Source organism: Trichoderma evansii (assembly GCF_050947405.1).
Source record: "Trichoderma evansii strain SZMC 28006 chromosome Unknown GGI43scaffold_24, whole genome shotgun sequence".
Classification (NCBI taxonomy): Eukaryota; Fungi; Ascomycota; class Sordariomycetes; order Hypocreales; family Hypocreaceae; genus Trichoderma; species Trichoderma evansii.
In genome coordinates, this window is record NW_028145182.1 from 164268 (window position 1) to 179011 (window position 14744).

General features: G+C 47.9%; 6 protein-coding genes across 6 annotated transcripts; 4 read left to right on the top strand and 2 right to left on the bottom strand.

The window, feature by feature from the left end:
• The first annotated feature begins 699 nt into the window (after positions 1-699).
• GGI43DRAFT_207587 (uncharacterized protein) lies at positions 700-3211 on the top strand. Its single transcript, XM_083200148.1, has 6 exons — positions 700-992; positions 1068-1217; positions 1280-1615; positions 1672-1833; positions 1887-2726; positions 2849-3211. The coding sequence occupies exons 1-6, from the start codon at positions 978-980 to the stop codon at positions 2867-2869; spliced, it is 1524 nt and encodes a 507-aa protein (XP_083056828.1). The 5' UTR covers positions 700-977; the 3' UTR covers positions 2870-3211.
• Positions 3212-5811: 2600 nt separating this feature from the next.
• Positions 5812-6207, top strand: GGI43DRAFT_430440 (uncharacterized protein; the record flags this gene model as incomplete). Its single annotated transcript, XM_083209256.1, has 1 exon — positions 5812-6207. The coding sequence occupies exon 1, from the start codon at positions 5824-5826 to the stop codon at positions 6205-6207; it is 384 nt and encodes a 127-aa protein (XP_083056829.1). The 5' UTR covers positions 5812-5823.
• A 231-nt stretch (positions 6208-6438) lies between these two features.
• On the bottom strand, positions 6439-7780 carry GGI43DRAFT_207949 (uncharacterized protein). The gene is made up of 2 exons (XM_083200151.1): positions 7128-7780; positions 6439-7065 (listed from the first exon to the last, which is right to left on the bottom strand). The coding sequence occupies exons 1-2, from the start codon at positions 7605-7607 to the stop codon at positions 6943-6945; spliced, it is 603 nt and encodes a 200-aa protein (XP_083056830.1). The 5' UTR covers positions 7608-7780; the 3' UTR covers positions 6439-6942.
• On the bottom strand, positions 7781-10091 carry GGI43DRAFT_207943 (glutamate--tRNA ligase MSE1). The gene is made up of 5 exons (XM_083200150.1): positions 9615-10091; positions 9451-9561; positions 9008-9397; positions 8691-8948; positions 7781-8638 (listed from the first exon to the last, which is right to left on the bottom strand). The coding sequence occupies exons 1-5, from the start codon at positions 10035-10037 to the stop codon at positions 7955-7957; spliced, it is 1866 nt and encodes a 621-aa protein (XP_083056831.1). The 5' UTR covers positions 10038-10091; the 3' UTR covers positions 7781-7954.
• Positions 10092-10354: 263 nt separating this feature from the next.
• GGI43DRAFT_414912 (uncharacterized protein) lies at positions 10355-12751 on the top strand. The gene is made up of 4 exons (XM_083207094.1): positions 10355-10921; positions 11010-11068; positions 11137-12219; positions 12282-12751. Exons 1-4 carry the CDS (start codon positions 10891-10893, stop codon positions 12372-12374), a joined length of 1266 nt encoding a protein of 421 aa, XP_083056832.1. The 5' UTR covers positions 10355-10890; the 3' UTR covers positions 12375-12751.
• A 350-nt stretch (positions 12752-13101) lies between these two features.
• GGI43DRAFT_208039 (ESCRT-II subunit protein SNF8) lies at positions 13102-14403 on the top strand. The gene has a single exon (XM_083200154.1). It carries the CDS (start codon positions 13229-13231, stop codon positions 14012-14014), a length of 786 nt encoding a protein of 261 aa, XP_083056833.1. The 5' UTR covers positions 13102-13228; the 3' UTR covers positions 14015-14403.
• The last annotated feature ends 341 nt before the right edge of the window (positions 14404-14744 follow it).

Consider the following 14744-nt stretch of genomic DNA (forward strand, 5'->3'; position numbering starts at 1 on the left):
TGTCCAAAACCACGGCACGCCTCCAGAGAACGGCAGGTCAGTTCCCAGTTCCACCATCCCATGCTAAGCTCCGAGTCCCAATTTTCCTTTTTACTACTGCACGCCACGACCATTGCCCCTCGTCTTCTCTCCACTCGTCACTCACTCTTTTTGCTTGTCTTCCCAGCCCAAATGCACGCTACCCGACCCATCACACTGGCTTGTCGATAGCGCCGCAAACCTGTCGTCCATCTTTTAGAACACTACAATCTTTTTCTGCTTTTTCATCATCAGTTCGGCTAATTCACTCGTTGCGTCGGAGTCACAACAGCTAAAAATAAAATTTAATATTCGGCCGGCCGGATTCTTCACGTTGGAGTATTGACAAGATACTCGCAGGGAGCGCCAGATATCGGGTGACATACAGATCAGCACTTGCATTCCCCACGGAATTGTTCCCCCTTGTGCCGACGCACAGAGTCGGGTCAATTATACGCTCGCTCGATCTCGGGGTATCTGAAGAAAGAGCCAGGGAATAATAATCCTATTACGAGAAACAGCATCCTAGGAAGGAAAAAATCGTGCTCGGTGGCCTGGAAAAAATTCTCTCCGCCTGTCGATTCTGGGATTCGGCAACTTCACACACTATCACGGGATCATTATCGGCTCGCGCCACTTCCCGCCAAGGTACACTTACCGCTCGCACAGTTGCTTGAGCCAATACCAGTTCTTTCTCTACCTGGCGAGGAGCTGACACACTGGGGCCTGAAAAGCATTGGACATTACTGAGACAGGCCACCTCGGCGGCCATCCGTTGTAATTAAAGCTGGTCTTTGCCTCCCCCCGAACTGCCGACAGTGCTACCTCATTCTTAGCCTCGACGCTACGAGGCGCCAATTGCTCTGTTGGCTATTAGATATATATCATTCGATACGCACGTCGTTGCTCAGCCAGCCACGCAGCAATCGACTTGGTGCCCTTGTGCATAGATAGGCACGATGTCGCTAAAACAGGTCGGTCTTGAAAGCAGCGCCACATGTTCATGACCATACGAGTGAGGTGTATGCTAACGTGGTTTGATTATACAGGAAATCGAGACTTGGGTAACCGCCCTCGCTCGGTATGACAACAATGAATTCGATGATGCTCTTGGCGAATTCGATAAAATCGGCGATACGAGCAAGATTCTCTTTAACATGGGCGTTATCCACGCCACATTGGGCGAGCATGAGAAAGCTGTAGGTTATGCCCTTTCTTAGATCCGCCTTGATACACCATCGCTAATACATTGGATATTCAGGTCGAGTGTTATCAGCGAGCCATCCGACTAGATCAATACCTAGCTGTCGCATACTTCCAGCAGGGCGTTTCAAATTTTCTGCTGGGCGATTTTGAAGAGGCGCTGGCCAACTTTAACGATACGTTGTTGTATCTGCGAGGTAACAGCGTCATCGACTATGCCCAGCTTGGCCTCCTCTTCAAGCTATACTCGTGTGAAGTACTGTTCAATCGAGGATTGTGCTACATCTATCTGCAGCAAAAAGAGGCTGGTATGCAGGATTTGGCGTATGCCGTCAAGGAGAAGGTCGTGGAAGACCACAACGTCATTGACGAAGCTATTCGCGAGGAAGCTGAGGTTAGTATTATCAGGAACCACTGTAACGTAAAGGGCTGTCACTTACAATACAGTAGGGTTATACAGTATTTTCTATTCCTGTCGGTGTTGTGTATCGACCGAATGAGGCCAAAGTCCGCAATTTGAAGACCAAAGATTATCTCGGTAAGGCTAGATTGGTAGCAGCCTCAGACCGAGCCAATGCGTTTACCGGATTCGCCGGCTCTGAGATGAAGAATGTAAGTGTTCAGTTTCTGAATTTCTGCTTCATTTGCTTATTGTCTCCCAACAGTCCAAAGCAGAGGCTAAAGACGACCGGCCAACCGAAAATCTATCTTTCGCGGCGACAAATCTGGTCAAGCCCGGCCTTGCATCCCGAAGACAACAGTCCGAACCTCCAAACAACCGTAACAATAATTTCCCTCCAACTCCTCCTCCTGAAAACGATCGACCAAGTCGAGGTGCTTCCGTACGGAGCGCTGGACCAAGACCGAACGTCGGGAAGCTTAGCATTCAGACACAAGAGAGCAGCAGGAGATATGAGAAGGCAGTGTCCCCACAAGAGAGATCGAAACAACATTCGCGATCAGCATCCGCTAATCCTTCGAGAGGTTTCTCCACGAGAGAGCCCCCACGAAGGCAAAGAGCTATTGAGGAAGAGTCCCCATATGGCGATGAAGTATACGATATGTATGAAGGCGGACGAGGAAGCAAGCAGTCTCGGTCCAGACAGCAGCAGCGATACGATGACGATGATGACGGCTCAGACTATGATTACGGATCCTTTGACGAAGGCGAGTTCGAAATGGTTTCGAGCGTACGACGCGGCCCTGGGTCTGTTTCCCGACCTTCCCGCGCGGCATCGCGACGACCTGATATACGCAAGATCCGTGTCAAGGTTCACTCAGATGATGTGAGGTATATCATGGTTGGTACATCGATCGAATTCTCAGACTTTGTGGATCGCATCAGAGACAAGTTTGGCCTGCGAAGGCGGTTCAAGATCAAGATGAAGGACGAAGACGTCCCAGACGACATGATTACGATGGGCGACCAAGATGACTTGGACGTGGCGATTCAGAGCGCGAAGAGCCAAGCAAAGAGACAGAGGTTGGATGTTGGCAAAATGGAGGTGAGTTTGAGTTTTTAAGGCTTATGAGTCGACTGCTGCCTCGGGCATCTCCCCCGCTTTGGCATGCCGCAGCCGGGTCATGCGATTTCCAAGTTGAGTTGTCTAACAAAGTTTCTTTTCAGATTTGGGTTATTGAAGTTTAGATCGCATTATACCCTATTCGATGATTTCGAATATAAGCAGAGCGAACTTTTTCTTAGGTCACAATATCGGCTACGACATCATAGCGACATAGCTTACTGTTTTCCTTTCTTCGGTCATTTCAACATCACTGCGTTTGAGACGATACGACGTTTCAACTACAGATGCTTAGACCGCCTTGGTTTATCCGAAACGACTGTGGCATTGCAAAATGTCTTTTCCCCCCTTCTTACCTTCTTTTTCTATATCAGTATTTTTGTACTAGGACATGGCGATGAACTTTTTCTTATCGTGCCGTTGTTTTGACGGACGACATAATGGGCAACCAAAACAGAAGAATAGTGCCGCAGCAAACGCTGAAGTTGAGGCGGAATAATATCTCCTCCTGAGGAAGATCTGTTCTGGTTACTGTCTTATTTTGCTTATATCTGGATGTTATTTTGTTTATTTATGGTGGGTGCCGGTGAAATAGAACGGCAGTCCCAGCATGGATGTATGAAGAGCAGTGCTCTGACGCATTCATCCTGGGATGGTCGAGTTGGCGGCTGAAAAGATGTTATATAGAAAAGAGGTGGACCCTGCGGTCATACCTGGTGAGAGAGTACGATGGCCCATCTGGTCGGAATAGTTTAGACAGCCTTGGCTCAAGGCTATTTATGTGCAATGACTACCCAATTACTACCCTTCAAGTACTATCTTTTCTGCGTTGAGCGAATACGAATAACAGATGCTGGAGCAGAGCCGCTAGTTCAAGTCTCGGCTCTGCAGACCCTTGCCCCAAGGAAGAAACCAATAGATTTGGGCGTTTTCTTCGGCCGATCAGAAAACAAAGAGGTGCTAGCGTCTTGTACCCGGATTGAGCAGTGGAGCGATATGCCGCATCTGGCAGACAGGGGACAATACCGGATTTTCCAAAATGCGCTTGGCGAAGGCAGCCTTGTGCTTTTATAATGGTGGAATAGTCGGTAAGTGAATTTGTTGAGGGGCTAGGCATGGATTTTGTACCTTCTTCTGGCGAAGGACATGGGTGCTATGGAAACTTCAAGAACTAAAATTGACGATATAGGTGCTTGTACTATTCTGCTGCCTGAAGCGAGAGAGAGAAGTGCTATAAGCAATTTCGGTGCAAAGAGAATCCATATTTTTTTCTCCCATTTAGTTCTGTTCTTGCGCCTTCCATGTAAGCTACGAACTGATACTATGAGCAGAAAACTAGTAATCTTTTTCTTGACTCCTTGTTCCTGCATGGAATCCTTTTCGGCTGCATATCTTACTGGGTAGCACTGCGTTATACTCGCACACACTCACACGATCCTGCTGCTGTCAAATCTATGATGGACGCCGCCAACTTCCTACTACAAACTAGCACCTAGCTCGGCGCGCGGGTACCTGGAACCCTAAGAACTAGGCGCCTCTGCGATCTGCGAGATTCTGGCGCTATGGCTGGGGATGGTGTTGCAGTGGCGTGTGACTTTTGACAAGTTTTTCCATTTTTCTTCTTTTTAACAACACAGTATTGTTACAGAATGCGAGTTAAAAATGCAAATCGATTTTTTATTCTGGGGAAAGCGATGATATTATGGAGCATGGACGACACGAGTCGTTTTTCTCTCTCTTCCACAAAGGCCCATAGGGAATACTGGAGACTTTGCTATACGAAGTACAGCAACGTTATTGGCGCGGAGGAGACATACACGTGGGTACAAGGCCACTAAAACGCTTTTGTTTCACCGTTGCAAAGTTTAATGCCTTTGACGCTGTCTTGACGGCGAAAACCACGGCGTGTACACGTAAGTGTAAATGTCTCACCAAGTTCAATCATCAATCACATAATTCTGCATCGCTTGTCGTTGCTCATTTGAAGTTCGCTTGTAGCATGATGCTTTGATATTGTTCTTTCTTATTTTTACAAGGGGGGTCCACTCTGATGCGTAGAATCCTTGTCTCGTTACCGCCAAAAAAAAAAGTTGTTGGTGATGGGGCTCTTTTTTAGCACTGCATGCAGATAACGACACTTCGGAAAAGGGGGCTGAAAACGCCGTGGAATATCAAATCGGAGAATTTCCTTCTCTTCTTCTTCTACTCTTATTAGTCAATAAGATGCTACTGCTGTGGCGTTTTGTCATTGAGGTCACATTAAACTAAGACAATGCATAACTAGTATAATCTTATATACCGCCACGATGTCTTACACAACGCCTCTCTTCCATCACACAAGCAACATCCAAGTTAGAAAAAAGGCCAAGCTTTTTCTTCCTCTTCCTTGCCCTTCCCACTTTTGTCCAAGTCTCCATTTATATGATCCACTACAAGGTTCCTCTTCACATGTCACCATCGCTAAGATACTCCAGTATCAGTATATAGAAGAAAAAGAGTGACAAAAAAGCGGCGAGCGGTCCATATAACGCCGGTGGAACCCCATGCCCATGCTCCATTAAACAAGAGGCCCTCTTCGACTTCGTGTCGATCTCTGCCTTTCTACGGCCCTCCCTATCTCACACCGACCGTCCTTCCAGGGAGAAATCCCATCTGTGAATTGGCCAGTTACATCGCCTAGTCTTTTTTTTTTCTTCGGTTGGCTCCGTACAAGGCACCCCAGTTATTTACCATGGGTACTGATAGTCGATGCTCCGTAAAAGTGCGAGTACGCAAGCGGGCTGAACAATGTACGAATAACCTGCATCGCACGCGGTGGACGAGGCTGCCTTGACTCGAAGTAAATGGATCCCGAGTAGTATTTAGTAAAGGAGTATATCCCGCTGTGGTTCGCTTTGGTCTTCTTTCTCTCTTTTTTTTCTCTCTTTCTCTCGTTGGGTTTGTCCGTTGTCTTGAGCTGTGATATCAACTGCATGTTTTACTTCCTCCTATATCTTATACAATCGTTTGAGGAAAATAAAATACACGCCCGTACACGAAAGCAACAAGGATCATCCGTCACCACATTACCAAAGCCAAAATGAAGACCTCCGCTATCATTGTTGCCGCCTACGCTGCCGCTGCTACGGCCCTGCCTTCGTATCCGTTCCACTGGACCAACACCTCCAGCGTCTCCAGCGTCTCCAGCATCCCCGCCAACGTCACAAGCATTTCAAATGTCACAGCTATTTCAAACACCACAGCCATTGCCAACTCAACAACCGGCGCCGGTGCATCATCTGGTGTCTCTAGCATCACCTCGATAGGCGGTGACAGCACCACTACTCCTTACTTCACCAACGACACCAGTGTCAGCAACGTCACTTACCTTGGCGGCGGCAACGCGACTCACTTCTCTCCCAACCGCACTCACCTTCCTGTGCCTGTGCGTCGTTTCCGGGCTCAGCGAAAGTCTCTTATCTAAAGTCATCCTACTTGGATACAACTACGTTGACAGTAAGCTTATGTCGTCTCTATAAGTCAAAGATATGAAGCTTATTCATTCATAGCCAAAATGCGATGACTGTGACATAAGATTACGAGGTTCAAGGTCTTAAAACTTTCTTTTTTGCAACCATTCGAAACAGACCAACGGTTTAAAATATTATGATTTATAATTTGTTTGAAGAGAAACGCGCCAATGATGGAAAGATGGTCAGTTTATATGCTCTGATATTGATCTGATTCCCCGCCACTTTCGTTTATATATATATAGAAAGGGAAATGCTTCATGGCTATTTAAATATGACATTTATTATAGAAAAATTAAAAATTTTATACTTCGCATATACATTACCCTTCATGTGAATATGTCAATGTTGCTCTGCTGGTGCTTTAACTTGCGCAATAGTGGTAGACATGGAAGAAGCTCCATGCAGGTCAGTTACACCTTGTACACTTTCTCACTATCAAGAGAGCCAAACTTCACATCCATAAACTTCAACATGTAAAAAAATTCAGGCACAATCTTCTTATCGAAAATTGAATATTTCTTTAAAAACATGAGTCAACGCCTCCAAGATTCCCATGATAAGTCCCCTGAGCCAGTTCTCTGCTTATCTCACGCTCACAGAGAGCACTGCTTTCAACAACCTACGAAGAAAGAGAAAAGCGAAACACAAAAAAGAACGCTATCTTTTCCCTCATACCCATATCAAACTCACAAACCCGGACTCATGTTGCCTGTCTTAATCATCGTTCGGATTTTAGTCAGTTGTGTTCCCATGTCCCTCACAACTCCTGGTTCCATTATGATTCCTTCCAAAACCACTTCTCTCACGGCCTATTATTCTAAAGTCAGCTACTTACTGTTAATAAAAAAAAAAAAAGTTGAATGTTGCCTACCTCTGGCTTTCGAGCTCGCTGGTCATGCCATCCAAGATAAATTGCGTCGCATCCTCTTCGGACTGCTTCATATTTGCGTCCATATTCTCGGAAATGGCTCGGGTAGGAACCAATGAAAGTAGTCAGCGTTCCAAGTATCGACTGCGCAACTTTGATGTCGGTTGCCTGCTCGTCCAACTCGTACACAAGGTCTCCATCCCTGTAATAAAGTTGAATTAAGCTGGAGACGACCAGGCTAACACTATGCTCGAGACATACAGCTAGTCGGAATTCTTCAGACACACGGTGCATTTCCTCAATTCGGCGCTCGACAGACGGCCCGTACCCATTCAAAGTGCTGATGAGTGACCTAATAGGAAACGAATCGCCAAGCGCGAGTTGCTTGCCCTCTCTCATAGCCCTCTCAAGACTTCGGACATCTGTTTTGATAAGGTCTCCGCATTCTTCCCATCCCATGGCACAGTCCTCAACAAAAGGCATTATGACTGAGCTGGGATTGCTTCAGTATCCTGAGTTAGTATTGATGTAGTATTCGAAGCGATACTGCAGATATTCTATTGCTGTATGAGGTTAGAAAGTGCAAGGTAGAGAGGTGAAAGCGTGGAGATGTGAGTTTCTGATGCTTTGGGAGTCTTTTGCAGGTAATGGTTGAGTTTGCTGCCCATCATTTATTTCGGCGACCAAGGCAGCGCTTATATAGATACAGAAGAGGAATCGTAAATATGGCCAAAGGATAACTCTTTCGACACACTTCATCACTCAATCCACCATCTTGTCAATCACGGAAGCGGCAAACAATCAGAAAGTTTTGCTTCAAAGTTAGTTCATTAGTTTTCCTTCAGGTCGTTCAAGAGCTGTGTGACAACGTCAAGCCTATGCAACCACTCCTTTCTTCCTAGCAACATAAACATCCTAGAACTGCTCTGCGAGACAACGTCTTGTCCACCCGCAGCAATTACCCGCAGCACATTATGAACAGTAAGCTGATCGACTCCTTGAGGTTCGACCTTTGACTGTATAGCTTGCATAACTTCGGTGCAATCACCGTTCCAGAGGCCTTCTTGAGAGATTGCATCTTTGAGGGCATCAATAACCTTTTGCTCTGGCCGTGCCTTTGTTAGAGAAGTCTTGTAGACGTTCAAAGGTACCCGCCAAAAGAGATATGGATGCTGGGACACAAGATGGCTAGGCGATTGAAAGCCTCCTTGTTTTGAGACAAGGGCATTGTAGACGTAGGGAGCTTTCCTTTCGGCATCGGATAATGTTGGAACGAGTTCAAGGGGCAACCGCCAGTCTCTTGCTGTGAGTTCTGCGTTTTCAATGTCGCCGTTTGTAACCTTTTCGATTTCTTTTAGAACAGGTTGTGTCAAGTGCTGGTCAATGAGCTTTGCCTCTTCTTCAGCCAATGCCGGGACGGGCTTCCAGAGCATTGCATCCCGGTATCTGCTGTTAAAATGTTCAAGTTTTGCCAGGTTCAGTTTGATACCGCCCCGGGTGAATTTGAACGTCAGCTATCTCATGTTAGCATAATTTGAAGATGCTCAAAAGACAAGAGACCCTTACAGCATTGGCTACATCTTCAACAGTGCGAGGCGGCTGCACGTCCCGCTTGAACGAAGATCCAAGATTTGCAAGCCAGGCAAGTAGTGCCATGGGGAATGTGCCCTCATTTTGGTACTTGGAAATGTTTACACTGTCGTTTCGTTTGCTGAGCTTGCTACCGTCGATGTCTACTAGTAACCCGAGATGGGCGAATATCGGAGCCTGCCAGCCGAATGCCTCATACAAAGCAACATGTTTCGGCGTCGAAATAAGCCATTCCTGTATTACCACGGTTAATTATATGTTCTGTTGAAAATTGGAAAGAGCAAATTGCATACCTCGCCGCGAATAACGTGTGTAATCTTCATCAAGTGATCATCGACAACGTTGGCGAGGTGATACGTAGGGAATCCATCCGTCTTCATCAGGATGAAGTCTTCTTCCATGTCCTTCTTCTGGAATGGTCCATAGATGGCATCACGAAGCTTGGGTCGACCAAACTTGTCACTCTTGAAGCGAACCACGTGGGATTCTCCAGCTTTTGCTCTGCGATCAGACTCGGCGGTGTCTATAGAGCGACATGTTCCGGGGTAAATGGTGGGCTTGCCGGCCTCGTGCAGCTCACGCTTCTGAGATTCCAGCTGTTCAGGAGTACAAAAGCATCGGTAGGCATGATCATGGTCCAGCAATTTTTGTACGTGTTCATGGTAAACCGGCAGCCTCTCAGACTATACCCTGTTAATTGAGGCAGCGCTTGGGGGATTACCTCATGCCAACTTACTTGTCTGTAGGGACCGTATGGTCCACCGCAATCTGGCCCTTCATCCCATGAAAGGCCTGCCCATTTGAGGTCGTTCATTAATCGCTCTTCGGCGTCTTTCACCAGACGATTCTGTAACAGATTTAGTTCCTTTGTTCCCTTTCATTACAAGATTTGTAACGTACCTGATCTGTATCTTCAATGCGAAGAATAAAGGTACCTCCATTCGAGGCGCTCACGGCCAATTTATTGAACAGCGCTGTTCTCAGTGACCCCAGGTGTAAGTATCCCGTTGGAGATGGCGCAAATCGTGCTCGGATTGGGAGGTCTGCGTTTTGGCCCAGGATCATGGGAGAATCTGATTCTTGAGAAGCCTCATCTCTGAGTTTCTTGTTTTTATTCCGAAGGCCTTTCAGCCCAGAACTATATGCCCGTCTCTGGCTTGAATTGGCATTTTGGCTGGGAATGGTGATTTGCCTGTCATGCCAGAGGCCGGTAGATGCTGTGAAATTTCGGCTCAAATAGTGGCCAGCCGCACATTTTCTTGATTCACATATTGAACGGCAGCTTATTCTCCGTAAGCTCAGCCGGAGGGCGGATGAGGACATAATGGAGAGTTACAGCCGTGTCTGCTGGTCTCATTCATATCTACATGGATATTTTCTAAGCATATTCACCAAACGTTCCACAGTGCTTGACATGGCGTGAGGCGTAAATTTTTGACACCAAGCGCCACGTGTGGCGCCGGAAAGTACCAGCTGCTGCTGCGATAGTACAAAGGTACATGCATATGTCAGTGTCTTAGACGAAAGGATGGCTGCTGATAAGACTGATAAAGAAAGTCTCGGACTCGGTACAATTGAATAGGCGAGAGAGACATACTATCATAGTCTTGTTCATCAACTCTAGAGTGAACAGAGATGATGTATAAAGTAAAAAAAATTCATTAAATATATAAACTATTAAGCATACCAAAAGCCTTCGTTACTTTTGCATCCGCACATCTTGTGATCTGTCACCTCGAATTCTGCATGCAGGCGACTGTTGGCCAAGCAATCCAATCCCCCTATCGCTGTGCCGCCGGTCACTGTCGCTGAGGCTTTGTTAGCGTACGCTTCGGCAAATCCTGGGCCAGCAGTTGCTAATGATTTAGCAGCCCGCCGGACCGTCTTTTCCTGTCAAAATTCCATCAGTCTGTATTACCGAGCTGACAAAGAGCCCGTCTTTTTTTCTCTTTTCCTCGTCACTTTGGTTAATTCTCTTGTTTTCCTTCTTCTTGTTGAAGCCTGTCCCTGTTTGTTAGGCAAGGCAGCAACTCGATTCGCACTGCGGGTTCTAGGAATCGACCCCGCGCCACGCCAAAATATTTTCTAGATTTCCACTCTCGCAATCGTCTGCCAGTAGTGGGAAAATCTGCCTACCCGAGAAACGCAGAGAGAAAAGTAAAGTCCAGCCATCATCATGGCTTCAGATGGGGAGATTGATCTCTACGGTATGTCTTTTGTTGAGGCTGTTTCCTTTTATCCTATTTTCTTGTCTCCTCTTCTTTACGAAGCGCTGTTGTCTGACCTATTCCCCAGATATCCTTGAAATCGATAGAACAGCAACACCCGACCAGGTCAAAAAGGCTTATCGCAAGGTACTTCACCACTGTCGCGCTGCGTCGCATTTCCTATGTTTATACATGTTAACTAATGATTTAAATAGGCTGCGCTGAAGTACCACCCCGACAAGGTCGCCGAGGAGCATCGTGAAGAGTCAGAAGCCAAGTTCAAAGAGGCCAGCCGAGCCTACGAAATTCTCAGCGATGAAGACAAGCGCCATCTCTACGATACCCACGGCATGGCCGCATTTGACGGCTCCAGAGGCGGCCCCGGCGGCCCGGAGGTCGACTTGAACGATATCTTGTCCCAGATGTTTGGATTTGGCATGGGCGGTCCTGGTGGCCCCGGTGGTGGCGGACCTATGAGGCCGCGAAAGGGACCTGATGAAGAGCAGGAGTACAAGGTTACACTCGAAGAATTATACAAGGGCAAGACGGTCAAGTTCTCGGCCAACAAGCAGGTCGTCTGCAGCATCTGCAAGGGCTCCGGAGGCAAAGAGAAGGCCAAGCCCGCGAGCTGTGAGCGCTGCAAGGGCCATGGCATGGTCGAGGCTATCCGCCAGATCGGCCCCGGCATGATGCGACGCGAGACTGTCTTGTGCGATCACTGCACAGGATCCGGCAAGGTCTACAAGGAGAAGGACAGGTGCAAGAAGTGCAAGGGCAAGCGAACAACACAGGAGAAGAAGGCGCTGGAAATTTACATCCCCCGAGGATCTATGCAGGGCGAGCGCATTGTCTTGGAGGGAGAGGCGGATCAGTATCCTGACCAGATCCCCGGTGATATCATCTTCACCCTGATCGAGGAGCCCCACGATGTCTTCTCTAGACTCGGAAATGATCTATCTGCAGAGCTGACGGTGTCTCTGAGCGAGGCGCTGACTGGCTTCAACCGCGTGGTGTTGAAGCACCTCGACGGCCGCGGTATCCAGCTTAACCGACCTCGAGGCAAGATCTTGAGACCTGTGGACTGCATCAAGATCCCCGGTGAGGGTATGCCCCTGAAGAGGGGTGACGCCAAGGGAGACCTGTACCTCTTGGTCAAGGTTGAGTTCCCTGAGGATGACTGGCTGAAGGATGATTCTGCCTACGAGACTCTGGTAAAGATTCTGCCGCCAGCACTGCCTGCTGTGGAGGCTGAGGAGATTGACGAAGTCGAGTACGAGGATGGTGCCGATATTGAAGAGGTAGGCATATCAAAGGACTCTTGAACTATTATATACAACAGAATAACTAACTTGATATTCAGATGGGCGCTGATCAGGGCGATCCTCGATTCGCCAACGAGTGGGAAGACGACGACGAGGCCGGCGAAGGCCAAGCACAATGCGCCACTCAGTAAAGAGAGAGAACAAGAAATTTGGGAAAAGACCACTTACTTTTTGATTGTTTGAGGATATAGAAACTAGACTCCGTTTGCCGAAAAATGGAAACGGGAAAGCCAGAAAGGCAAAGGGGGACTTGTTTATGAACATTGGGACTACATGCTACGTTTTATGAATGCCGCAAATAGAGAGACAGAGACGGGAGGAAGGCGCTTGATAGCTAATGTGACGAATCTCCGCTGTTATGGGATAAAGACCACAAAAGCAAAGGGATAAAGGGATGGGCATGGCACAGCTTTGGGACGATTTTCTTTTTTTCTCTTTGCTTTTTTTCTCCTTTTTAGGGACGCTTGAGCAGCGTAGACTTCAATATGATTCAGATTTTTGGCTTTTATTCTCTTTTTTTCTTCGATCTATTTAGCCAAGGTTCAGTATTATTAAAAGTTCCGCGGCCATTCATCTGCATTCCGCAAGTAGAATCGACATCTTCAGTGCTCCATAAACTGTCAAATCCACTATCAGACCCAGTGCCAGCGTGTACTTGCTGCCCCTCGGCGCCTAAACTCGCCTTACATGGCAGCCCCCGCCAAAGCTTATCGGCCCCTCCAACTACGTAAGCCGAGACGAACCTCCTGTTGAACTCTCAACCTCAACTCAACTCTCTCTTCTTCTCACCAACCTCTTTCAACGATCTTCTTGACCTTCCACTCCTAACTCCGTCTCTATACACGCATCTTTTCGACCGCCAGCTTTCCTCATCTCTTCTTCCAACTTCTCGCCATACACTCCCTCTCCTCTTCTTCGACAACCCCGCAGCTACACCTATCATCTAATCGATCCTCAACGAACATCACAACCATCAACCGCCATCATGTCCCGCAAAGGCGTCGGCATCGCCGCCTTCGACCGCTCCCGCATCACCTCCGCCCAATTCGCCTCCCACGGTTCCTCCCTCCGCGCCACCAACGCCCAGGCCCTCGAAACCCAGCTCGCCGTCTTCCGCTCGCTCCTCCAGCAGTTCGCCACGACGCACGCAAAGGACATCCGATCCGACCCTTCTTTTCGCGCCCAGTTTGCGCGCATGTGCTCCGCCATCGGCGTCGATCCCCTCGCGAGCTCCAACAGTCATAACAGCGGCTCTGGAAGCTCCGTCTGGGCGCAGCTGCTGGGCAAGACGGTTAACGATTTCTACTTTGAGCTGGCGGTGCGCATTGTGGAGGTTTGCGGCGCGACGAGGGGTGAGAATGGCGGGTTGATTGGGTTAAAAGAGCTACGGGATCGGGTTTCTAAGGGACGAATGGAAGGCGCTGATTCTATCAGTGAGGATGATGTGCGCCGTGCTGTGGAGACGCTCAAGCCGCTTGGTGGAAGCTATGCTGTTGTCACTGTCGGCAGGAAAGAATACGTGCGAAGCGTGCCACGCGAGCTGAGTACCGACCAGGCGGCTGTGGTGGAGGCGGCGCAAGTGCTAGGATACGTGAGTGTGGGCATGTTGCGGGACAATCTCGGGTGGGAGGTGGCCAGATGCAAGACGGTGATTGAAGATCTGATGGCGGGAGGGATGCTCTGGGTGGACAAACAGACAAAGGGGGGTGAGTGGGAATACTGGAGTCCGGGTGTTATGGCCGATACAGATGGTGGCGATGCGGGACCTTGAAGGAGAGCTGCCAGAGGAGAGACGATTACAAGACAAAGGATGACGAACGAGCAACAAGGGACCTTGTCACCGACTTGAGCTGAATCTTCGACAATGAGGAGCAAATACCGAAACAGTCGTTGTCTCATACCTGCTTCTTGGCGCCATGCCCTCACGGTTTGGAGAACAACGAACCCGATTCTCGGACCTATCGCCCATCACATCTGTAAAGCGATGTTGATAATGACCCACGAATTTACGACGACATACTCTTAATTTTAATGATACACACGAACACCACGATACAACTACGACATTACAATTAAAATAGAAGGCAAAGTCCAGACAAGACTCTATCTATCTACTTTGAACACAGGAGGACATGAACAAACAAATAGAAGAAAAAGACAATAAACAGGGGGGAACAAGAATACATAACAAAAAAAAAAAAAAACGTTAATCAAAACATTTATACAAGGGAGCATCTAACCAAGTCATTACTAACAAACATCGCGTTGCCCTCCCCCTCCAAACAAAGCCATCATCTTTCCAGACGCACGCAAACACCTCCCCCGTTTTCCCATTCAATGAACCATCTCTCCTTGGAAAAATAAAAAAGAGCACGAGCAGGTCATCATTTTGACACATGGAGCTTCCGAATCCAAGTAAACAAAGGTATTATCAAGCTCCAATGACCCATCTCTCGTTTCTCTTGCCGAATATCCCGTAACGTAATATATGGTTTTTCGAA

What these genes read in the sequence shown, in the direction of transcription:
- GGI43DRAFT_207943 (XM_083200150.1), bottom strand. Translation starts at nt 10,037, where the DNA reads ATGTCCTCATCCGCCCTCCGGCTGAGCTTACGGAGAATAAGCTGCCGT. An exon ending in GCATTGAAGATACAGATCAG is followed by an intron (nt 9,562 to 9,614) that starts GTACGTTACAAA and finishes AATCTGTTACAG; the next exon opens with AATCGTCTGGTGAAAGACGC. An exon ending in TTGAAGATGTAGCCAATGCT is followed by an intron (nt 8,639 to 8,690) that starts GTAAGGGTCTCT and finishes AACATGAGATAG; the next exon opens with CTGACGTTCAAATTCACCCG.
- GGI43DRAFT_207587 (XM_083200148.1), top strand. An exon ending in TGGGCGAGCATGAGAAAGCT is followed by an intron (nt 1,218 to 1,279) that starts GTAGGTTATGCC and finishes TTGGATATTCAG; the next exon opens with GTCGAGTGTTATCAGCGAGC. An exon ending in TGGATGTTGGCAAAATGGAG is followed by an intron (nt 2,727 to 2,848) that starts GTGAGTTTGAGT and finishes GTTTCTTTTCAG; the next exon opens with ATTTGGGTTATTGAAGTTTA.
- GGI43DRAFT_208039 (XM_083200154.1), top strand. Translation starts at nt 13,229, where the DNA reads ATGTCCCGCAAAGGCGTCGGCATCGCCGCCTTCGACCGCTCCCGCATC.
- GGI43DRAFT_414912 (XM_083207094.1), top strand. Translation starts at nt 10,891, where the DNA reads ATGGCTTCAGATGGGGAGATTGATCTCTACG. An exon ending in TCAAAAAGGCTTATCGCAAG is followed by an intron (nt 11,069 to 11,136) that starts GTACTTCACCAC and finishes TGATTTAAATAG; the next exon opens with GCTGCGCTGAAGTACCACCC. An exon ending in ATGGTGCCGATATTGAAGAG is followed by an intron (nt 12,220 to 12,281) that starts GTAGGCATATCA and finishes CTTGATATTCAG; the next exon opens with ATGGGCGCTGATCAGGGCGA.
- GGI43DRAFT_207949 (XM_083200151.1), bottom strand. Translation starts at nt 7,607, where the DNA reads ATGCCTTTTGTTGAGGACTGTGCCATGGGATGGGAAGAATGCGGAGAC. An exon ending in AGCGAGCTCGAAAGCCAGAG is followed by an intron (nt 7,066 to 7,127) that starts GTAGGCAACATT and finishes TTAGAATAATAG; the next exon opens with GCCGTGAGAGAAGTGGTTTT.